This window comes from Colobus angolensis, unplaced genomic scaffold (genome assembly GCF_000951035.1).
Source record: "Colobus angolensis palliatus isolate OR3802 unplaced genomic scaffold, Cang.pa_1.0 Scaffold142, whole genome shotgun sequence".
NCBI classification, from domain to species: Eukaryota; Metazoa; Chordata; class Mammalia; order Primates; family Cercopithecidae; genus Colobus; species Colobus angolensis.
In genome coordinates this window covers 2,890,136-2,914,902 of record NW_012114511.1, presented here as the reverse complement: position 1 = coordinate 2,914,902, position 24,767 = coordinate 2,890,136, and the positions used below count along the sequence as shown (strand labels likewise).

Here is a 24,767-nt window from a genome sequence, read left to right as displayed (position 1 = left end):
AAGATAATATTTTTCTAGCTTTGTAGTAAAGAAAGACACCATAAAATAAATTATGCTTATGGAATTTCTCATCTTTTGAAGAAATTTTTCGTCTTTGCTGGTTGCTTCACCTCTCTGATCACATTTTCTGGCTTGAGACTTTCTTTACCTGCTTTAAACACACAACTCTAAGCATCCTCCTTTGTGCACATCTTCCTCTGCTCAGCTAACTTCCTTGTACACAGAATCCAGACAGTCCCAAAGTTCAGATATTCATGGCTTACATTTGCATGATGAACTGACAGTGGGGAAGGGAGTCAAAAGAGGAGTCTGTTATGGTCAGACAAGCTGTGGGTCTGCCACGCTGGTTGTATTTGAATGTTCCGGTAGTTACGAATTCCAGTGTGAGATCTGTAGTGATTCTCAGGCCTCTAAAATATACTCTCAATCATAGAAGCCTCTTTCTCTAGCCAGTCTGCAAAGTTAAGTGGTAGCGTGGATAGAGGCTCAGTAGGGAAAATCAAAGGAGAGTACCGTCATTGTCTTAGAGTTGGAGTGAACTATGGGTCCCCGAATCTACACAAGTGGAGAAGGTTCTGTTTTCCTAGGAGCAAAGCAAAGCTTCACCTGGTTCAAACAGGTAACTCCAAGGTCTCATACTTGACCTGGGAGCTGAATGGTTTCACCAATTTGGGGAGAAACACCTTTCCTTGCTCATTCTTTTGATTCCTTTTTTCCAGCTTCCATGAAGTTGAAAGATGTTGCTCAGGAGTTGTTGGGTAACTAGCTGGCACCCCACAGGGATTTGAATTATTTTGTCTTTCTCTTTCACTTTTTTTTAAGAGACAGAGTTTTGCTCTGTTGCCCAGTCTAGGGTGCAATGGCATGAAACTCCTGGGCTCAAGCAGTCCTCCTACTTCAACCTCCTGAGTAGCTGAGACTACAGGCATGAGCCACCATACTCTTGTCTCTTGATTTCAGTAGAGAAGGCATTGAGATTATGGTTGACTCTTGCTAGATTTTACTTACTCAGTTAGTCTACACAGATAGCTTTTCTTTCCATAATACTTATAATCCTTTTGTCTTTCTATGGGATTACAGTTTCCCAAAAGCTTTTGCTGCTGTTCCACTGCTTCTTGGAGTGTAGCCAATGTGATTTTTCTAAAGCACAGATTTGTTTACCTGCTTTCTGTCCTAATTCTCTGTTTAAAACCCTTTGATGGCTTCTCATTATTTCAGAAAGAAATCCAAACTTCTTAGCTTTGCTTATACGACACTTAAAAGGCTGCTCAGTCTTCTAGTTTTTTCTCTTGATAGTCCCTCTTTTACTCTCCTCTAATTTTACTGAACTGCCAGTACTTTGAACACACTTTGTGCTTTTTCTCCTCCAGGTCTGTGTGTATACTGTTTCCTCTGCCTGGAATAACCTTCTTTCTCTTTACCTGGCTTGTTTCTGTTCTTTCTTCAGGTCTCAGATTCTAGGAAGCTTTCCATCAGCCTGTCATCACTGGGACGAGTTGGCCATCCCCTGTGCTTCTGTAGCTTCTATCAAATCATAATACTTAAGATGTGATGTTTAAATGTTTACTTGGCGTTCTCCTCTACTGAACTCTAAGCTTTGTGAGGGTAGTGACGGTGGCTTTGTCTATTGTTTTGTTTCCCTTAAATCTAAATGTGTGCCTGGCACATAGTAGCCTCCAGTAAATGCCTGTTTAATGAACAAACAAACCTGTGAAGTGAGTGATAGAGTGCTTAGTCCCCTTCAATTTTCAGGATGGAGAGATGGAGAATAAGGACCTCACACAAAATCACACAGTACTTGGTGGAAGAAGCTGAACTATGACTTACCTTCCCTCAGAGGAATGCATTTTGCATTGGAAGATACAAAGAAATTCCCAGTACATTGTCTTTCCTACTGGGTCTGTGTGAGAAGAGGCTGATAGATGCCTCTGGTGGGTGGGTAAATGCATGAGCTTTTGGTAGTTGGATGAATGGGTTTACCGATGAGTGATTCTCTTTCCCTCCCTCTTCCTTCCTGTTCACAGCATCAAGCTGAGCTCCCAGACTCTGATACAGGCTGGAGATGATGAGAAGAACCAGAGGACGATCACTGTCAACCCTGCCCACATGGGGAAAGCATTCAAGGTTATGAATGAACTGCGGAGGTACTTTTTCTATCTTGTCTGTGCCCTTGCAGGAGGAACTTGTCCATGAGCTTCATCAAGGACTGAGAATAGAAGTCAGAATATGACCACTTAGGGAATTCTGACTCATTCCACCCACTCTCAGTCACTTGGTTTCCCCTTTCTTTCTCTCTGTCTCTCTGTCTTTTTTTTTTTTTTGAGATGGAGTCTCGCTCTGTCACCCGGGCTAGAATGCAGGTGATGTGATCTCGGCTCACTGCAACCTTTGCCTCCCGGGTTCAAGCAATTCCCCTGCCTCAGCCTCCTAAGTAGCTGGGATTACAGGTGCATGCCACCATGCCCAGCTAATTTTTGTATTTTTAGTAGAGATGGGGTTTTGCCATGTTGGTCAGGCTGGTCTCGAACTCCTGATCTTGTGATCCACCTGCTTCAGCCTCCCAAAGTGCTGGGATTACAGGTGCGAGCCACCACACCTGGCAGGTTTCCCCTTTCAAACTCTGCTTGAGACAGAATGACTTTGCCAGAAAACTGTCTTTCCTTTGTATGTATTTAACACCTATCATTTTAATGATTAATCACAGGGGAAAAATCCTTTATGGTTACAGCAAGTCTGTTCATAAACTTGATTTCCAACAGAACGAGCTACTTGGAAACCAGTAATAGAATGATTGCAACACCCACATACAATTGCAGATTAAAGACTGGATGTCATGTATTTTCTTCTGGTTTCACTCTCTCTTTCACTGGTCTGAACTTAGGTTGGCAAGACAACCACATGGGTGGAAGAATACCTGGCTCCTTAAATGTAAAGAGAGAAATGAAATGTGAATATACTCATCCTCTCTGAGCTAATAGTGAGGGGTACACGGGCCGTTTGTAAGGCCAATGTGCATGTTTGACAAGCTTGTTATAAGGCAGGTTCAGAGCACTGAACATATGTTTCTGTACATGTTCTTTTTGTACAAAGCCTGTGCACATGATCTCTTCTTTACCAGAGAGCTCAGAAGCTTCCTTTGCCCATGCAATTATTTACTGCATGCTTCATCCTGTTATGAGGTGTAATTGTTTATTTCATCTTTTCTGTGTAGCTCATGAACTCTCTGAAGGCAGAGGCAACTTTTGAGTAATTTTTATCTCTAGCACCTGGCACTTCATAGGAGCTTCTATTGATTCACCAAAGATGCCCAGAGGCACTGGCTAGGCCTTAGAATGGGTCAGTGGAGTACAAAGTAAAAAATATAAATAGGTCAATGAAAATAATCCTTCCGTAGTACAAATAGGTATTATGATGGAGGAATGCATCCACTGCCTGACAGGTGGTAGGTACGCAATAATTATTTGCTTCTTAAAGAGGGCTACAGAAGCAAGTATGACAGGTGGGAACTTTGGAGAAGAGGGTTGATGCTTGAGTTGAATTTTGAATGACAAATAAGAGTTAGAGAAATGAAGGGTAGTGGGGATAGGGAGAAGCCTTCCAGGCAGAGAAAATGGCACATAGCCAAAGAAGTGTGTGTTGAGTGGGGAGCTGAACTACTTTTAAACAAAAGGTCTACCTGATTCTATGTTTGTTTTCTTATTTTTCCTTTCTACAGCGCCTAGTCTTTGGCATTAATAACCACGTTAAATTAAATTTGCCTTATGCTCCACTGCTCAATTTTTATTAGGCCTCCTGCCAGATTTCCTGGAAGCTCTGCCCATAGCTGTCTTAGGCATTGGGCTGTGCTGATGTCCATGCTTATGGGCATGGTTCTCTTGTTAACTGAAGAATTTGTCTTGTATTCCCTAGACACTATTGAAATTCCTCATTTAGTTCTTTTGGGTATGGCTTGTGCCCTTTGTCTGATTGAAGAGTCTTTCACCAGGCCTTATTTTGCCTGGTATTATAGTCAACTCCAGTGATGGCTGAAAGGGAGAATTTAGGAATAGATATGTACACAAGATTCCCTGCACCCTTGCTTTCTATTACTAACATCTTTTCTTTGTTTGTGTGTTTTGTTTTGTTTTTTAAAGAGACAGAGTCTTGGTCTGTCACTTAGTTTTGTTTTGTTTTTTAAAGAGACAGAGTCTTGGTCTGTCACTTAGGCTGGAGTGCAATGTCCCAGTCACAGCTTACTGTGACCTTGAACTACTGAGCTCAAGCAGTCCTCCCACCTTGGCCTCCCAAAATGTTGGGATTATGGGCATGAGCCACCGTGCCCAGCCCCCTTTTCCTTAATTAATTTTTTAAAAAGACATCCTAAGTTCTCATTACTTCTGTTACAAGTTACTAGGTTTTTCTCTTTCCTTAAAAGCATTGACTTAGATTTAGCCATCTCCAACAGTCCTGCTTCTTCTTCTCTTTTGTATAATTCAGCATTTGTCAAACTCTGTTCTGAGAAATGCTCGTTCCCTTAAGATGCTCTGTGAGAAAAAAGAGCTCTGTGCCCCAATGAGTTTGAAGAATGCTATATACTGTACCCCTCTCTGAGGTTCATAATGCCTACTGTCATATTAAACGCTCTGAGAAGTCCTGCACTAAACTTGCCTGATCAAGGGTTTTCCACACATATTTGACTATAGAGTCTTCTTTGGTGGTGGTTGTAGATAGACCAAGTGTTTTGTGAAATTTGTTTTGGGAAATACATTTCTAATACCAGACATAGTCCTTTGCTGAAATTTAAGTGAATAATCTTATTCTCCCTCTTTTTGTGTTTTTTCAAATGGACCACAATCTGTATATATTTGACTGGCTGGGAAAATTTTAATTCAGGTTTAGGTATAGATTTTCCTATCATTTTTCTTTTAATTTTTGTTTTGTAAAAGGAATATATTTGTTATAGAACATTTAGAATATACAGATGAGCAACAAGTCATCTATAATTTTAGTACATAGTGGTAACCATTGTAATACTTTGGACAATATACCTCTCTTCTTTAGAATATATGTCTCATTGCAAAAGACACTGTGGCACAATAAAAGTCTCTACATTCCTTAGCTTAAATCATTTTAGCAAAATATTTATTTATTTATTTATATTTTTATATTTTTATATTTATTTTTTTGAGGCAGAGTTTTGCTCTTGTTGCCCGGGCTGGAGTGCAACAGTATGATCTCGGCTTACCACAACCTCTGCCTCCCGGATTCAAGCAATTCTCCTGCCTCAGCCTCCCGAGTAGCTGGGATTACAGGCACCCACCACCATGCCCAGCCAAATGTTTATGTTTTATATAGCTAATGGCTACAAGTCTGTAGCTAAGACCAAGATTACAGTAGTTCAATGTATAGAACTTACAGATAAGTTAATTTAGTAACTTTGCATTTTGGCTTTGGTTTTTGGCTATGTTGCTTAAAAAGTTTTATGGGTTTTGATGGGTGCCTGCCCACCTCCATTCCCATCTGACCGGGAGTATTTAAATTGGCTGTAAGTCTTTTGGCTCTAAGTCCTTGGCCATAGGGGTCCCACCAAGGGACAAGATGGACCTGGGGCAGGCAGGCACACTACCCTGGCAAAGAGATAGGACAGAATGAAGGTTTGGCCATCAATGCTGCCCCTGGCAGATCTTGTCTAAAAGGGTGAAAATGTAAATTAAAAATAAAATTCTAAGCCCTGCAATGGACTGGAACAGACCATCCCTTGGCCAAGGGGACCCCTGAGTAACTTTGAAAATGGAGTTCTCAGCCATGATGGGATGGGAGGGTGGTCAGACCCCCTCCCTTGGTGACCGTGATTAAGCTTTCCTCCCTAAGGTTCTAACAAAAAAGACCCCACCACTGATATCAACAAACTTTCTGACACTGTCCTTCCTTTTTTACCTGATAAGAGACCACTGGCCACAGGAGTGGTTCTGGCTATTCTTTTTTGAGAATGCGCAGTAAGGGGTTTCACGGCCTCTGCTTCACTTTTTAATGTCAGAGGACTGAAAACTCCGCCCTCTGATCACCTCAGTTTTTGAACTTGGAGAGCAAGAACCTCAATTGCACATGTGTACGTTTCTCCTTTCATAAATATTCATGGCTCCTTCAATAGCTTATTGAATATGTGTATTTGGCCACCTTGATCGCATGAATTCCCATTTCTTTTGCCACGCTCTCAAAATATCTTGTTTCTGGCTTCTGACTGGAGGCTGTGCTTCCCAGCCTGTCAGAATAGCCACCCTGCAGGCCGTAACCTTTAAAAGAAATAAAGTTTCCTCTTCTTTTAAACAAATAAACAAACGAACAAACAAACATGTGCCTTAGCTGGGCATGGGAGTTTGTGACTGTAATTCCAGCTTTGCAGGAGGATCACTTGAGCCCAGAAATTTGAGGCCAGCCTGGGCAACATAGTGAGACCCAGCTCATTAAAAAAAATGAAATTTACGTCTCAACCTAACTTAACACTATATTGAACACATTTTTCTGTGTAACTGTTCTACAATATTAAGTGGATCAATGATATTCTATTTTTGATTTATTTTTTAAAAACAGTTCCCTATTGTTAGATGTCTAGGTTTTCCCAGTTCCTCATATAAATAACCTCTGCTATGGTTGTCTTTGTAGCCATATAACATAGTGGTTACAAACATAGACTCCGGTTTCAAATCTTGGCTCTAGTACTTATTGTGTGACCCTAGACAAGTTACTTAATCTCTCTGATCTCACTTTTGTCAACTATAAAATGAGGCTAATAAGAGTACCAGTCTTGCTGGCTTGTTAAGAAGATTAATGAATAAAGTACTTAAAAACAGTGACAACACATATATTACTGTTGTTGAATACTTGTGCACATTCATGATTATTTGTATAGAAGAGAAGTAGAATTGCTGATTTGAACAGCCTGTAGAAGAAGAATAATAATATTCCTTAGATACTGTTGTGAGATTCTGGCACGTAATGAATATTCTGTAAGCATTAGCTATGATGATGATGATAATGATGATGATGATGATGTGCTAAGCACTGTGCTAGGTTCAGGAATATGGCAGGAGATAAGAGGACCAAAATCTTGCCCTTAATGAAGCTTGTATTCACATGTTGTTGAAAGGCTACATCAAATTCCAAGGTAATTAAATGGCTAACTTCTGAAAACTAGAGTGGAAAGGGGTGGCAGGGAGGAAGGGGGTCTGCATTGATACTTTATTGATCTGAGTGAGTTTATTGGGAACTAGAGAGAGGCTGGGTACACTTATGGAGGTCTGGGCTAAAACATCTTGCCATCCAGGGGTTAAGCTAATAAAATGTTACATGATATTCCAGGGATCTGGGATTCTTTCTTGCATTGCTTTCACATTCCCTTCCCTTAATTTTAAGCTATTTGAGTTCAAGCACATGTTATTTGCAATTTATGAATCACAAATTCATGAGTTTCCTATTCTTTTTACCTCCATGGTAGAGAATGGCTGTTGGCATAGTAACTGCCAAGCCTTCTTCCTCCTTTTGCACTTCATTGCTCTGCTGTGGCCAGACCGCAGCTGCTGCTTCTGAGTGGCAGAGCTCTAGTGACTCTTACTCCTGACTTACCATTCAGCCAGCAAAGGGGACTGTGGGCCTTCTTAGAATAGCACATCCTAACCAGGCCTGAAAAGAAGAGGGCAGAGAGAATGGAACAACCAGTGAGTAGAATCCACATGCAGTCTTTCTTTTCTCATTTTGACAATTTTAATCTCCCATTTCACCATTGCAAACAGTTCTCTGCTCTCATTTTTTTTTGATGATCTGTCACTATGCTTTTATTATTGTTATGAACCATCTTAGCATATTGCTTTCTGTTTTTCTTTTGGTAACAGCTTTATCAAGACATAATTCAGATGCCATACAATTTACCTGTTTAAAGTATACAGTTTAATGGCTTTTAGTTTATTCACAGAGTTGTGCAAGCACAATCTTAGAATATTTTCATCACCCTAAATAGAAACCCTGTATTCTTTAGCAGTCATCCCCTCCATAGTTTACCCTGTCCTTACCACCACTCCCCATCAGCCCTAAGCAACCACTAGTCTACTTTATGTCTCTATAGATGTGCCTGTTTTAAAAATCATACAATATATAGCCTTTTGTATCTGGCTTCTTTCATTTAGCATAATGCATTTAAGGTTCATTCATGTTGTAGCATGTCTCAGTACATCATTCCTTTTTATTGCAGAATAATATTTCATTGTATAGATATGTCACATTTGACTTTTGGCTATTATAACTAATGCTGTTATGAACATTCATGTACAAGTTTTTGTGTGGATGTATGTTTTAGTTTCTCTTAGGTATATGTCTGAGAATGAGATTATTGGGTCATATGGCAACTTTAATCTTTGGAGGAACTGCCAAACTGTTTTCAGAGCAGCTGCACCATTTTACATTTCCATCAGCAGTGAAACTTCTAATTTCTTCACATCTTCTCTGACACTTGTTATTGTTTGTGCTTTTGATTATAGCCATTCTAATGAGTGTAAGGTGGTGTCTTGTTGTGGTTTTGATTTGCATTTCTCTGATTGTTAATGATGTTGAGCATCTTTTCATGAGCTCTTTGGCTATTTCTAATCTTATTTGGAGAAATGTTTATTCAAATCTCTTGTTCATTTTTAATTAGGTTATTTTTCTGTTTATTATTGAGTTGTAACAGTTTGAGTTCTTCACATATTCTAGATACAAGCTAATTATCAGGTAGATGATTTGCAAAAAATTGTTTCTCATTCTATGGATTGTCTTTTCATTATCCTGATGGCATCCTTTGAAGCACAAGTGTTTTAAATTTTGATACCTAATTTATCAGTTTCTTTTATTGTTTGTGCTTTTGGTGTCATATCTAAGAAACCATTGCCTTATTTGGAGTCATGAAGATTTACCCCTGTGTTTTCTTCTAAGAGTTTTTATAGTTTTAGCTCTTACTTTTAGATCTATGAGCCATTTTAAGCAAATTTTTTTATATGGTGTGAGGTAGGGATCCAACTTCATTATTTTGCATATGGCTATCCAGTTGTCCCAGTACCATTTGTTGAAAAGACTATTTTTTCCCAGTTGAATGATCTTTCCACCTTGTCAAAAATCAATTGAACATAAATATGAGGGTTTGTTTCTGGACTCTCAATTGTATTTTATTGATCTATATAGCTATCCTATACTAGACCACACTGTCATATTTTTTGAGATGGGGTTTCACTGTGTTGTCCAGGCTGGTCTTGAACTCCTGGGCTCAAGTAATCCTCCTACTGCAGCCTCCTGAGCATCTAGGATTATAGGTGTGTACCGCTGCACCCAGCTACACACTGTCTTTTTTTTTTTTTTGGCTGGTTATTCCTCCCCTCAACCTCTTAACCATCTCACATGTCTGAATTCCAGAACCATGTAACCACTTGCCTGCTTGGTAACCTTACTTACGCATCCAGTGGGCAGCTCAAACTTAACATGTTCAAAACTTAACCTCTAATCTTAAATGAAATATTATATGGAAAAAAGAAGATATGGAGGAAAAGTGAAGCAGACAATTGAAAAAAAACCTTTTTTTAAAATATATTTTTTTCAAAATATGAAAAGTTAACATTTGGTAAATATTTACTATTAGCATTATGCATTACCTGATGTACAGCACATCTTAATTCTGTGACACTCTGGGGACATTGTATACTTGGCTACACTAGAGAGTGGTGAGACAGAGGTTTGAGAGGCTTGAACTCAGGTAAGTTTGATTTGAGCTCCTTCCTAACAGCTACACTGTACTTTTCCACAAATGGCAAAGTGTCTAGTCCTACTTTTCTCTCCTCAAGATGGAGTAGTGATAGCTCAGAAAAAAGGATCTCATAGGATCCCAGGTAAATTGAATAGAAGTGTTTGTGAGCCATGCAGTGCTTTAGAGCTACTACTTCCCTCTTCCATGTAGCATGTATACATAAAGATGTCTCCAGTGTGCAGACAGACTTCCCCACCCCCAGGGAAAGCCCATCTTAAGTATTTGGCTAGTTTCTTTTGGCCAATTTCCCAGGTTAGAATTTCTCTGGCCTTAAGATACACTTTCCACCCATCAGAACTGCTGTCATTTATTTACTTAACTGGATTCTCCATCTTTATTCTTCATTCCCTTGTGTTTCTCTCCCATTTGTTCAAAAATTGTCAGGCTCCCTGGGTTTGTGCAAGATAACACACCCTAACATTGTTTGTTCAGCTCCTAGCACTGAACATTTGTTCAGCATTTCTGACTCTTCTCTGCCAACAATTTTCTTATTAGTTACCAAAAAATATAACTGGTTACTCTATTTTTTTATTTTTTTAGACAGAGTCTTGCTCTGTCACCCAGGTTGGAGTGTAGTAGCATGATCTTGGCCCTCTGCAACCTCTGCCTCCTGGGTTTCAAGCGATTCTCATGCCTCAGCCTCCCTAGTAACTGAGATTACAGGTATCTGCCACCACACTGGGCTAATTTTTTTTTTTTGTATTTTTAGTAGAGATGGGGTCTCACCATGCTGGCAAGGCTGGTCTCAAACTCCTGGCCTCAAGTGATCTGCCCACCTCAGCCTCCCAAAGTGTGGTTACTCTTAAATAGCAGTGATAATTCAATTTTCTTCCTAAAATTGTTGATGTAAGTAAAAATGTCCAAAATGAGTCTATTCATGTTGGAAATGCATTTTTAGAATAAAATTTAATGAGACTAAAAGGCCATTTTCAGATGGCACCTGTAATCCCATTCAGCCCCCATGATATGTGTCCCAAAGGCAGCTAAAACAGGTGAGAAACTGGGGTGAGCTTACTTGCCCATGGTCTCATAGCCAGTTAGGGGCAGAGCCAGTTCTGTTCCTGGTTGCACTGGTTTATCCTGATATAGTTGGTGATTAGGGTCTGCTGTCCATTGCAGGGTAAAGTCTCAATCCCCCGGTTTTGCCTCTTGCTGCCAAAGGTCTCACCCTTCCAGGAAACCTCCTTAACGATACCTTATTCTACTTCCTGACCACTTCTCCCTGTTGAGCTAACCTGTCTTCTGTCTTTTCTCATTCTGAGTGTCAGCCAATCATGAGGCATTGTGGTACTGTGGAAAAGCTACTGTATCTGGAGTAAGGAGAATTGGATTCAAGACTTAGGCTTCTGTGGCTTTGGGCATCTTTTCACCTCTCTGAGTTTCATAGACCAGATGATCTCTAACAGCATTTGCAGCTCCAGCCTTCTCAGGCCTTGTGATTCTATTTCTCTGATATGTGAACCTAAACAGATATCTTAGTAGTTGACAGTGACTTAATGTGCTACACCAGAGATAGCAAATATGTAGCTTTTCTTCCATCTGTCAACCGTGGCAGACTCATTAATTGGCCTCAACATTCTCACACAGAATCTAGTCATGACCTCAGCCCTCTCAAACCAGGGTAGCGTGCCAAGCAACCACTACTAGTGGCTTACAGTTGAAGTGGATTTGTCCTCCTTGTCTTTCCTCCTCTCTACAGTGCTTTAATCTCAAGGAGGGATGAGTGGTGATCAGGATACCACTCAAGTTAAGAGCATGGGTTCTGGGCTTCAGCTGCCTTCATTAAAATCCCGTTTCCACTGTTCCTTTTCTGTGTGGTCTTGGGAAAATTACTTCTCTGGACCTCAGTTTCTTCACTTGTAATATAGGCATAACAATTAGCCCTATCTCATGGGGTTGTAGAGAGGATTAAAAGAAGTAATATGTGCAAAAAAGTGCTTAGAACAGTGCCTGGCACATGTAACTCAATAAATATTAACTATTATTTTGTTAACAGTCATGATAAGAGCTTAGAAGAGTGATGAAAGAAAAATTCTTGGGTTGATGGAAGCTCGTGGCACCCTATCAATCTCTAAAGTAGTCAGATCTCCATTCTGTCTGTGAATGTGGATTGATTACATTTCATTCATTAATTTATTTATTCAGTAAAAATTTAGCGTCTAATATGTGCTAGGTATGCAGCCAGGTGTCTAGGATACAACATTAAATAAGACAAGTCCCTTTCTGAGTTCAGTGGGGGTGACAAACAGAAAGGTAATTACAATATTTTTAATAATTTCAGTGACTGGAGTTTGCACAGGGTCTTTAGGGAGCACTGTGTTTGCAGGCAGAGTCTTCTTGTTGAAAGTGTTAAATCTGGGTGGAAAGAGAAATACCTAAGGCTGGCTTGCCTCTTACTGGTGTTGCATATACAGTGGATCCCGTGGGGAATTGTTAGTACTTGGTCTTGCTGGTGACACACTCAGTGGTATGCTCATGTTCCTCAGCATTCATTCGGTCACTCGAATGACAGCCCCAAGCTTTTGCCACTGTTCCCTGAGCCGCTAAACCCCTAATTCTTAATCTGAGCTGATGGAATTGGGGAACAGAGAGGTGAAGATCAATGAAGCAGCCCAGAATTTACAGCCAGAGAGTAGTTGGATCTCTCCATGGACCTTAGGAAAGCTTGAATGTCAGGTTTATCAGGGACTTGGAAAAGTCAATGAATCCACCCCCCTCTCTAACTCAAGATAGAGCAAGTCCCTGTGACAGCTTCGTATAGTGATAGTGTGAAATCTGGGTGGGAGAAAAAAATACACTTGTAAGATGAGGGTAGGTGTCCATGCTGTGACCCATCCTGTCCTCTCACTGGTGTCTTACAGTAAACAGCTGTTGTGTGATGTGATGATTGTGGCAGAAGATGTCGAGATAGAAGCCCACCGTGTGGTCCTGGCAGCCTGCAGCCCTTACTTCTGTGCGATGTTCACAGGTATGGTGAGTGACCAACATTAACCCATGGTTATGGGGCTGCAGCCCCACTGGGAGAATGTTGGGGGTGTGACATGAGGGGAGGGAGGAAAGAGAAAGCCCTTAGCCCACTGTGAGGGGCTTCTCTATGCCAGATATTGTGCTTTGTGCCATGGAGGACTTGATGGAACCAAGTCCAGGCCAGTTGGGCATGTCGCCCGTGTCCACCATGAGGAAAAAAGGTAGACTCACATAGTCCATTAGTTCTCAAAACTCAGCCTGCACCATAATCATGTCGGGGAGATTGTTAACAATGTAGGCTCCTGGGCTCATGGCCAGGCCTTCTGATCTCTCACTTTGCAGATGGAGGACACTGAGGCTGAGACAAGAGAAGAGACCTGCCGAAGGTCACAGTGAATGAGTGGGACTTGGCTTCCTGGCACCTGGCCCAGTGCTTTACCAGCTGGCCTACCTATTGTCCTTCCCTAGACCTTCATTCCAGACAGGGGCCCTGGGCCTCCTCTAGTCTTTACAGAGTGGAGGAGATTTGGAAAAATGATGATGGATTTTGAGGGGGATGAGAAATAGGTATAATCAATATCTGGCATTCAGTTTCAGCACCTTTGCCAAATTTCCAGGGTCCCTATTTACTGGGCATGCCCAATAGTCTTGTCCAAATATTTCCCATCTGTTAGTTCTGAGATTGAATTACCTGAAACCCACGGGCTAATCTTCCTGTCTATAGTTTCTCTCAGCACCTCCCCTGAACCAGGTACTTTCAGTGCTCTATAAATCACTGCTGACAGAAGGAGGCCATCTGGGCTTGGTGAGACCTCCAGACTGGGTCAGGTGTTCCTTCTACATGCTTTCCAAGTGCCTGTGCCTGCTCTAAGTATGGCAACTGTCACCCTGCATAATTGTCTGTTTCCTGGGATCTATAATGCCCATGCCCTGTATCTCATGTAACTGACTGCTTTCCATCCTGCAAATGTCTCCTCCTCAGGCAGGCCCCCTCTCACCACTCTGACCATAGTTCCACACCAGGCCTCTCTCTATCCTATAACTTGACTTCATCTTTTCATAACATTTATCACCATCTGAAAATCATCTTGGTTTGTTGTTATGTGTTTTTTACCCGTCTCTCCTCACTAGAATGTAAGCCCCATGAGGACAGGGACCTTGTTGAGCTTGTTTGTTACCATATACTGAGTACCTGGTACAGGGCAGGACACAAATATTTTTTAAATGAGTGAATGAAGTGTCTCCTGCACCTTACTGTGAGCTTTGGGCACTTGGGGAACATGTCTTGTTATTGTTGAATCCTCCATGCCCACCACAGGAGGTAGTGAATACGTGAATGTCTGAAGAATGAACACAAGCTTGCTAATGATGGGTGAGTGCAGGCATATTTTTGCTGAATGGGCTGTAACCCTTTTCTAATATGGTACACAGCTGGGAAAGACTGGTTTTGTTGGGAGAGACTTGGCACTTGTGTGTTGAGAGTTTGTCACATGTGTGTCCCCCTTGACTTGTCATGTGAAGGAGCTGGTCTCAACTTGGAGTCATGCCTCTGCTAAGTGGACCAAGCTACTCTTACCTTACTTTCATCCATGAGCCAGGAATTTCGCATTGTAGCCTGGAAAATTAGCTAAGTTCAGTATCTGGAAATTTTGAGCTGCATTCCCTTTTGAGTTGTCTTAAACCCTAGTTGCAAGGCCTTTATTTCCTTTTTTCCTCCTTTCCTTCATCCATCTATATTTTAAAATAGTTCATCTTGTCTGTAGTAGTTATTTAGCTATAACTTCAATAAATACCTCTGCCGGTTATTCTTTGTGTGTGGGGTTTGGAAAGTTCAGTGTTGAGAGAGGAATCTGTTTGGAATTGCAATGAATTGTCATGCTGGCTCCACTTTTTGCTGATGAACTTGCCTCTGAAGTAGCGGAAGTGTCATAGCAAAACCAAAGTGATTTTACAAATTGGAATAAAAAGTGCTTCTGGGGCATTCTTAGATTCTAGGAATTGAAGGGATGGAGGAGAATCAAGAGAAGAAAGCAGTGTAATGCAATGCCCAGCCCAAGCCTTCCATTAAACCTGGTTACCAACCATCCTTCCACCCATCCATTCACCCATCCATCCAAATACTATTCACATGTGTTTATTACAGGTAAAAATCAGAAACTGTGGGCAAGCAATAAGTAAGAAATTATGTGTACTACAATACCTAGGTAAGAATATGGTTTATGTCTTTTTAGATTTTATATTTATAAATGTATACACATATAAAATATATATTTTAACAAATAAGTGCATTTATTGTGTACAGTAGAATAGTCTTTTTTTTTTTTTTTGAGACAGAGTCTTGCTCTTTTGCTCAGGCTGGAGTATAGTGGTGCAATCTCAACTCACTGCCACCTCCGCCTCGTGGGTTCAAGTGATTCTTGTGCCTCAGCCTCCTGAGTAGCTGGGACTACAGGTGTGTGCCACCATGCCTGGCTAATTTTTGTATTTTTAGTAGAGTGGGTTTTGCCATGTTGCAAGGCAATCTTGAACTCCTGGCCTCAAGTGATCCACCTGCTTCGGCTCCCAAAGTGCTGGGATTGCAGGCGTGAGCCTCTGCTCCCAGCCGAAATAGCCTTTTTTGATGTATGTATTTTTTTTTTTTAAATTACTATTCATCTTCCTGGAATGTTCTGTCCTCCGTCTCTTGGCCTGGCTGACTCCCATTCATCCTTCATTACTGCTTAAGCATCACTTCCTCAGGAAGGCCTTCTATGACCTCTCTGGCTTAGGTTAAATTCCTTTGCTACTTACTCCCATGGTACTTTATGCTTCTCTTTAGTATTACTACTGATCTTATTACTTCCTCAATATTTGATTTCCCTGGCCAATCATAAGCTTTATGAGGGTAAGAACTATACCTTTAAAATTCACCACCACATCTCTGCTACCTAGCATGGTCTTCCATCTACCAGGTGCTCAATAAAAATTTCTTTAATTGAACTTAGCAATATATAATGAATATCTTTCCATGTCAATGAAATGACAGTTACAACCTAATTTTAATGCCTTTATAAGATTCCATTATATGTACTCTAATTGAAAATTCATTTCCTTCTTTGTTGGAAATTATAGTTTTATGTAATATTTTATTATTATAAATAATGTTATAATGGGCATCCTTGCGTCTTAGTCTTTATTTACATTCCTGATTATTTTACTAGAATAGATTCCTAAAACAAGAAGTAGTTGGTTAAAAGGTATGCACACTTTGAAGACTTTTGAGACATGTGTCACATTGATCTAAAGAACAGTTGTATCAGCTTATGCTCCCATCAGTAAGATATCTAAATTTATATATTTTAAGGATCCTTGGCTTTGCCTAAACCTTGGTAAATGGATACTAAAAATCTCCAGTAACTGCAAAATTTTGTTCTAATTATCAGGTCCAGCTTCAAAACGTGTAAAATGCATCGTGTGCTTGGGGTAAGAGGCTGACTCTCATTAGGTCCATTTCTATCAGTATGTTTAAAGCCAAAAGGAAAGTAAAATACATGGCTTTCTTCTGACTTGAGTTGTGTGATTATGGTCTTTTACTCAAGCTTAAATGTTTTTATTTTTTTGTCTTCTGAGCTCATGTTGCCCAAATGTCCTGAGGTGGTTCCAAATACCAATCCCACACTTCTTGACCATTGTCCTTTGGACAATAACTTGGAATAAATGTGAAACTGAGGTCTGAGTGCCCATCAGAGAGTGTCCCAATCCAACCAGTCTACGAGAAGATCTGGGCTTGGCAGTCAACCTATTTGCCCTTTACTGCTTTCAGCATAACTTGAGTGGGGAGGCCAGTAGTGCTGTGTTCTGCCTATCTTTTTCCTATAAAGATGAAATACTCATTTCATCTTTATAGGAAATGAGATGAAAGACTCATTTCCCATCCTCCCCATCTGGCACCTCCATCCCAAGGGAAGCAATTTTCCCAAAATCTCCTCATCAGTGTTTCTCTCTTTTTATCATGCCCTTTACCATGGCTTCTGTGTACTGTAGTATTTGTACTCCATATGGGTCCCTGACCTACATGTCATCCAGATACAGCCCCCATTTTATAGTGTTAAAGAAACTGAGGTCTACAGAATATATGCGCTCAGGGTCTTATGCCCATTATCATGGCTAAAAGACACTTGGGCTTCCATCCCAAATGAAGCCCTGGGAGTGATCTGTCCCACTCATCTGGTCATATTGTACTGTATGTAGAGGCTGATTTAGACTGGTTTTTTAAAGAGGAGTTACTGTCACTGTCCGGTTTTTATTAGATTTAGGCTGATGTTTGACTGGTATCTTTGAATATATGGTAAGTAGAAATAGGGAGGAGAGTTCAGGAATATGCTGGGGGTGAGAGACAAGGGGCTTAGATTTGGAGTAGGCATGAATTGTCCACAAGGCAGAACCATGAGGGCCTGGCTGTCTTATTCACTTCCCAGGTGTGAAGTTCCTTCCACAGAACTGTTTTTTCACCCTTGCTGCTAGCCAGACTCTACCAGGCCCTGGCTTGTGGCCCGTGTCTGTGTTCCGGGTGTTTGTGTGGTGTATTGATGCCTTTGAAGAGCTCTGCATAACATGCAGCTCAGCAAAACTGAATACAAGGCAATGGACAATGAGAGAAGGAGAACTAGGGAATAGAATTCTTTTCTTAGACAAAGTGGACCTTCAGAGAGGTTGCAGCGTAATAGTGGTAGTAGACAGCATCTGGTTTATGAGAGTTTTGCCTCTGAGGAGTCAGGGATTAGGTAGAATAGTTCAGAGAAAAAGGGATGGAGGTGTGAAAGGCTGCCTGGGATAAAGAAGCAATGGCTTCACCTTCCATGTGACTATCTTCTAGAGTTAGTCACTTTTGGACTAAGTGACAGTGACATAGGGCTTCTTCTTCCTGTCCCTATCATACCACAATAAAGTCAGGCATCTTTTTCTGGCTCAGGAGACGAAGATTTGAGGGTGAGGGAGCCAGCGGTCCTATCTAATAATGTTACCCTTGATGCAGAAATGGCAAGATTTTTGAGCAGAAATTTGGCTTGTGGTTCAACAGAGGACGGTGTGGTGGTCAGGAATAGAGACTGCTATTCACTCCCAGTGGTTTCTCCATTAAGGTGCAACTGGTTTGACCGAGATGGTCTGAAGTAGACTTGTTTGGGTTTAGAGTAGCTCAGCCTTAAAATTGAGACCATCATTGGAAATAAACTATTGGTAAGGAATATTTTATGAATGTTCATAGAAGAGGTTTGGAGTTGATGATGTGGAGAGGCCTCTTTACTAAGGATTAAACACAAGTGTGGTAATGCCACCTTGCACTGGGAGATGGTGTGGTATCTTGGAAAGGGCTTTGGAGTAATAATGACCTGTATTCCAATCTTAACTGCACAGGTGTGTGGAGAATTCACTTTCCTCTCTGATCCTCAGCTTTCTTATTGAAGAGACTGGAATAATAACAATAACTAGGGAACAAATATAGGTAATGGGTATAAGGCACTCAGCACTGCATACTTAATAAAGTCTACTTTTATTATTGTAGAGCATGTCATAGTTTTAAAAATTCTTGTGGATGTCGGGGGTGGAGGTGATAGGGTTGATTTTTTTTTTTTTTTTGTAGTCACTATGTAATGACACAGAGGCATTTTTTTTCCTGACTTTGTGCTTCCCGTGCTTCTAGTTGAGCAGAAAGATATTTCCAGGTAGAGGAGGGATGAGATTCCAGGGAGGGTGGGTGAGGAAGTGGTGTCTATCACTGTGGTTCTGCTGGATCCTGCTGTCCTACCTTTCACAATCTCATTGTCTCCTTTGATTCTCACACAGCCTTGGGATAAAGGCAGAACAGAGAATGTCTTTATTTCACAGGTGATACAGGGTAACCTGTGGTTCAACAGAGGACTGTGTGGCACCCAGGAATACAGACTGCTATTCACTCCCAATGTGACATAAGGATCTGTGAACTAAGGACATTCCCTGATCTGCAGTCAAATGGCCCAGACCACTCACCTGCAGCAGGGTTGGACAGGATTCAAGGAGATGACAGAGCATTTCTTTCTCTCCTGTGAGGTTAATGTCTTTGGCCTTAGAGCTCAGCTCTAGCCAAATGGGTTGGCAGCCCAGATTTTAGGACTTAGATGAGGGTTGGAGGGAAGAAAGTTCAATAACCATCTTAGTGCCCATGAAGAATCATTGTGCAAAGGATAAGGATTTTCCTGTTTTCTCTCTACCCAGAACATGAGACTGAATTACAGTACTAATTCAAGTTAGGAGCAAGAAGGTATTCTGTGGCGTAAGGACTCTTGAACACCCCATTTTCTTGTTTTTAAGGACATATAACTATGTAGAGGTGGTTGGTGGTTTAGCTGTGGTGTTCTTCAGAGAGACCTGCCAACCAATCTATTACATTTTCATTCTCAAGACTTTATTTACTTAATAATAGGGTTTCTTTTATACCAATGACCTGGAAGATGAGCTAGTGATTTTTCTAGACATCTTGAGTCTTCTGTGATAACGAAAGATTTTCCTTTTACTCCTCCAGTCCATCCTTCTCCCTCTTGCTCTTCTTTGGCAGTCTTCCACCTAAAAATGTCTCAGCTGTGCACATAGTGTGCTTGTTAGGATCTAGAATGAAGACTTGGATACTTTTACTTAATAGGCTTCTGGGATTGCTTGCTCTTCTGGGACCTCTGTGGTTCTCAGAGGCTGCTAAGTGCAAGGCCCTAATGGTCTAAGTATTTAAAGAAGTTCAAGACACAGTCAGGCCAACATCGTCTTTTACCTGATATTCTGCAGCAGTCTTCTAATTGGCCAGTCTGCCACCTGTTTTGTTTTCCCATTCCCCACCCATTCTCCACACTGCGGCTACAGTGATTTTCCCAATATCAAAATCTGATGTATCCCTTACCTGCTTAAAATCTATCAGGGGCTCCCTGTTGCCCTTAGGAGGGGTCTAAATTCCTTAGCATGGCCTGTAAGTCCCTCAAATGGTCCAGCTCCTGCTTTCATCTACAGCTCCGTCTCATCATTCTTCCCTAATGTGCTCCAGCCAGACTGAACTTGTTATGGTTCCCAGACAGATCACACCCTTTGTTACCTCTAGACCTTTGTATATACTATACAAAGTATATGTCTGGGATACTCTTCTCTCATTCTCACTTCTCTTCTGAATAATTATGACTCCTCCAGATCAGTGGCTCTTAACCATTATGCATCAATCTGATGAAAACAATGGACTTTATCTCTGGAAAAGCAAACCTGTGCTCTTGTGTGCTCATCCTTTTGCATGCAGCTTTAGGGTGCAGGAATCCCTGGCTTAAGGACCTTTAAAACTAAGTCCCCATTTATTTGTAACATTTGACATCTTTTGCATTTGTTGGTTTTCTTGTCTCTCTCTCCACCAGACTGAGCTCCATGAGGGCAGGACTGTGACTTGTTAACCACTGTATTATCTGGGCCTAGCACAGTGCTTGACACATGAGGACACATCTGATATATGTTTGCTGAATTGAATAAATGAACAAATATCTGCCCCTGAGAGAATCATGTTGTCTTTGGAGACACAGGACATGCATGTTGGCAGATGCTGAGCAGAAGATGGAAAGGGTAAAAAGATGTGCAGCTGACAGTCATTCTCTGTAAGTTCAGAGTCTGATGTGGCTGTCTGGGCCTCTTGGGAAGAGCTAGCAGAAGAGAGCACTTGGACTGACCACGAACATGGAAGGACTTACAGGGCTCATCTTCTGTTTTCTGGAAATATTTTGTCAAACTGTTAGGGATGAGTGAAGGAGCAAGAATGACCAAGTCCTTAATGGTTTTCCCCCTCCAGAATTACTGAAGCCCATGGAATTATGGTATGTCAAGAGAACCTCCCTTCTTTTTTTTTTTTTTTCCTACTCCAATAAATACTTTTTAAGTGCTTCTTTTATGCCAAGCACTTTGTTATGTGTTGAGGATAAGCCGCTTGGTTCTTGCTAGATATTAAGTACTAACTTGTCCTCAGAATTAAGATCAAGGCCTTGAGTTTGGGAATACTTTTATTAAGGTTATTATTTAGGGTGAGATTTTATTGAGGGATGTATTAGAAATGACACAGGGTCTAGAGTTAGGCCAAAGTTCAAATCTCAGTCCTGCCTCTTAGTTTCTATGTGTAAATCCCTTTTGAAATGCCATTTTTGGCCAGATGCAGTGGCTCACGCCTGTAATCCCAGCACTTTGGGAGTCTGAGGCGGGCGGATCATCTGAGGTCGGGAGTTCGAGACCAACCTGACCAACATGGAGAAACTCCGTCTCTACTTAAAAAAAAAAAAAAAAAAAATACAAATTAGCCAGGTGTGGTGGTGCACGCCTGTAATCCCAGCTACTTGGGAGGCTGAGGCAGGAGAATCACTTGAACCCGGGAGGCAGAGGTTGCGGTGAGCTGAGATTGTGCCATTGCACTCCAGCCTGGGCAACAAGAGCAAAACTCCGTCTCGAAAAAAAAAGAAATGCCACTTTTATAATTTGTAAAATGGAAGTAATACTGTCTACCTCCTGGACTTGTTTCAAGGGTTAAATGAAATAATGTGGGTCAGATACACATTAGTGCACCTTAACAGAAGGTCAGGCATACAGTAGTGACTATTACTATGAGTATTTTTAGGGCCCATTTAAACTAAAGTCTTAGTTTGGTGTAGTCATTTTTGCTGGTTCATAAAAGATAATAAGATTGGATTCTACAAGCTTTCTCAGAAAATAAGTGGTGTGTTTGAGCCCTTAGTTTTTCTTTCACATCGTTTTTTTCTTGCTTGTTTAAGTTTTAAGTACTTAATATAGAAAATTAGAAATTTGAGAGTCAGGTAAAGGAGCAAGGAAAAGTCTCCTAAAGACCTACTGTCTAGAAAACTGTGTCTTAAACTTTTCTGAATCATAGACACCTGTAAGAATCTGATAAAAATGACCTGTCATCCCCTTAGAAAAAGTGAACTTATGCACATATAGAAAAATATTTTCTTACAATTCCAGGAGTTTCCATTTATTTACCCCAAAGTTATAAAACCCTAACCTGACTTTCAACCACAAATTCCACAGGCAGAAAACAGTCAGCCCAGGCTCTGATTTACACTGCTGTGAGGGCTTCTGAATCCCTTGGTTCTTACAGTCCGGCTGCTCTATTTTTTGAGTCTTATTTTTTGAGGGCTAACTCCTTAAGAAAAGAATTGGCTGTCTTTGATGATCTTTTGCAGTATAATTACCAACTGGACCCTCATCAATGAACTTTTTAACAGCTTAACTTCGGATTTCCTTGTGTATGCATGTTTTTGTTTGTGTGTCTCAATAAACTCAAGAGAGAGATTGTGGAGCCTGTCTTATGGGTAGAGGAGGAATATATTATTTTTCCCTGTTTTTCTTTACCTGTTCGTTCTGCCCCAGGACACTGTGCTGAGGCCTTTCACGGGCTTCCACTGGCAGTCAGAGAAGAGAGACCAGGGTGGAGGGTCTCAGGTCCACCTGATCCGGCAGTTAAGGGAGCAGGCAGGGTTTGGAATGTCTCCCTCGTTACTTTCCTCTCTGTTCCAAAGTCATTCAGCTCTAGAACTGTGTCAGGATGGGACTCTGGATTGGTGGAGGAATCATGTGCAGTCCGTGCAGCTTGGAGGTGGGTGTCTGCAGCCCACATGCTGTACTGTACTTTATTTTCTTGGCTCTGGTGTATGAATTCCACAGAGAGAAAACAACCACCCAGGCTCTGTTTTCACACTCACATTAAGGCTTCTGGATCTCTTGTTTCTTGCAGTCAGGTTGCCCTTTATTTCAGTCTACAAAGACACGTGTTGCCTGTCTTTCCTGAAGTCAGCAGCCCTTGTTGAATGGGCCTGGCTTTAGATAAACCCATGTGTTGTATATAGAGTGCAGACTGAAGGCAAGGGGCCTCAGGACTGTGGAAATGTGGTGCTGCTATTGCCGTTGTTTACAGCCCTGCCTTCTCGCTTTCTTGGATTATTATCAGGGCCTCCAGCTGTTCTCCCTGCATGTAGTCTAGCTTCTACCCTGCATCCAAAATTTCATTCAAAAATGCCCATCTGTTGATGTCATTTCCTTGTTGAAAACTTCTCAATGGTGCTACACCTGGGATAAAGTCCCAGATTGTTTACGTGACTTACAGGGCTTGTCAGGTCCTGGCCCTATCTACCTCTCCAGCTTTCTTCTTCTCACTGTTACTCCATGTACCAGCCACACCAACCTCTTGCCATTTTACCAAAATTTATTCTTTTGGTACTTTCCTCTCTTTGCACGAATGGATTCCAGATTCAGCTCATCCTTCCTCACCTTTGCTGCCTGTAGAACTCTTTCTCATCCTCTAATGCCTCACTCAAATGTGACCTCTTAATAGGATGCCTGACTAGAGTTCCCAGGAGAGATTTGTTGCTCCCTCCTCTGTGTTCTTGGGATTTAGTATAGCATGGTGGTTACAAGTATGGACTCTAGAGTCAGACTCCCTGGGTTTCAACCCAACTTGGCCTTTCCTAGGTGTGTGACTGTGGGCAAAATGAATTACCTACCCTCCTGTGCTCAGTTTCTTCCTCTGTAAAATTGTGATAATAGTAATAAACCTCATAGGTTGTTGCGAGGATTAAAAGACTTTAAAGTGCTTAACACAGTGTATGACCATAGTTAGCTCTCAGGAAAGGTTACTTATTATTGTTGTTATCACAATACTTTGTATATAACTCTATCTACTCAGCTGTTATCACCTCTGTTTATAAACACTTTTATATATCTGCCTTACTTGTGTCCCTTAAGGACTTGTGTTCCTTAAGGACAGGTGCATATCTTGTTCACTTTGTCTGGCCTTGTATATGGAAGTTTACAGTAAATGTTGGTTAAATGAGTGATTGCACATAGATTTTCCTTCAAAATGGAAGTGGGCAATAGATAGAGTAAGGAATACTTAAGGCTGGGTTTGTAGGTGATCACACATCCAAGGTTGATGTGACTTTGATATTATCTGGTTTATCCTCTTCTGTGCCTGAATCCCTTGTGCTGCCTCCTGGAGCCCAGGTAGTGCTTTTACGTTTCCAAGACGGGGCAGGAGGCCATGTGGAAGGTAAACATATCCCAGGCACCACATTTATGACCTTTTTGTTTTTGTTGTAAACTCTAGGTGACATGTCTGAGAGTAAAGCCAAAAAGATAGAAATCAAGGACGTGGATGGGCAGACACTGAGTAAGCTGATTGACTACATCTATACTGCTGAAATCGAGGTGACCGAAGAGAATGTCCAGGTAAACTCAGGCTCACTAATAGCTCAGTGTATTGCATACTCAGGACCCACCGTTTTACAGTGTTATTTTATTTAACCCTCACAACAATTCAGTTGGTTACTGAAAAGGAAACTAAAGCTCCAGGGAGGTCAGGTGACCTGCCCTGGGCCACATGGCCAGGAGGTGGGCCAACTGGTCCTCAAACTCACGCCTTCCTGGCTTGGGCACCCATGCTCTTAGCCACTAGGCCATGATATCCCTGAATGAGCCTGGACCCTGGGAGTAGAAAGTCTTTAACTCACGTCTGTTCAAAATCTTGTGAAGGAAAAGCTGGGAGCTTGGGTGACTCCTCTTCTCCCCAGGTCATCATCTCATCTCAGAATTCAAACAGCTCAATAACTTTTGGGTGCGAACAGTAAATGCAAAGTAATTTGGTATAAAATGAGTAGAGGGGAGGTAATAGAATTCTATAATTGGGATCAGCTCTCTTTGCTCTTTTCATCATGTATTTATTTAATAACTTTTTTTTTCCTGTAAAATACAAAGTGCTTACAAATTTGGATAATTAGAAGATATTCTACTCTGGATCCTTATTGCCTGGTTAGGATTAAGAGGTACCTAAAGCAAGGACATAATGTTCACTGTTTGGAGGTCCTGAGTCCAGAGGCTTCTGTCTTATGAGGTTGGGTTATGTCACCCTCCCAGCATGTGGATGCTTTCACCAAACTGAAAAGTATCTGAACCTCATTGTTTAGGG

The 24,767-nt window shown here is 41.3% G+C and overlaps 1 protein-coding gene across 3 annotated transcripts in view; it reads left to right on the top strand.

Moving 5' to 3' along the window:
• The window catches only part of KLHL3 (kelch-like family member 3), a 124,105-nt gene that overhangs the window by 14,159 nt on the left and 85,179 nt on the right, over positions 1–24,767 (top strand). For 2 of the 3 annotated variants that reach the window (XM_011935266.1, XM_011935267.1), the window contains exons 2-4: positions 2,025–2,144; positions 12,664–12,770; positions 23,910–24,031. In XM_011935266.1, the coding sequence (XP_011790656.1) occupies positions 2,025–2,144; positions 12,664–12,770; positions 23,910–24,031 (349 nt within the window). Of the gene's footprint in view, positions 1–1,299; positions 1,932–2,024; positions 2,145–12,663; positions 12,771–23,909; positions 24,032–24,767 lie in introns of those variants that run through there. The other variant, XM_011935268.1, reaches the window with a different exon arrangement.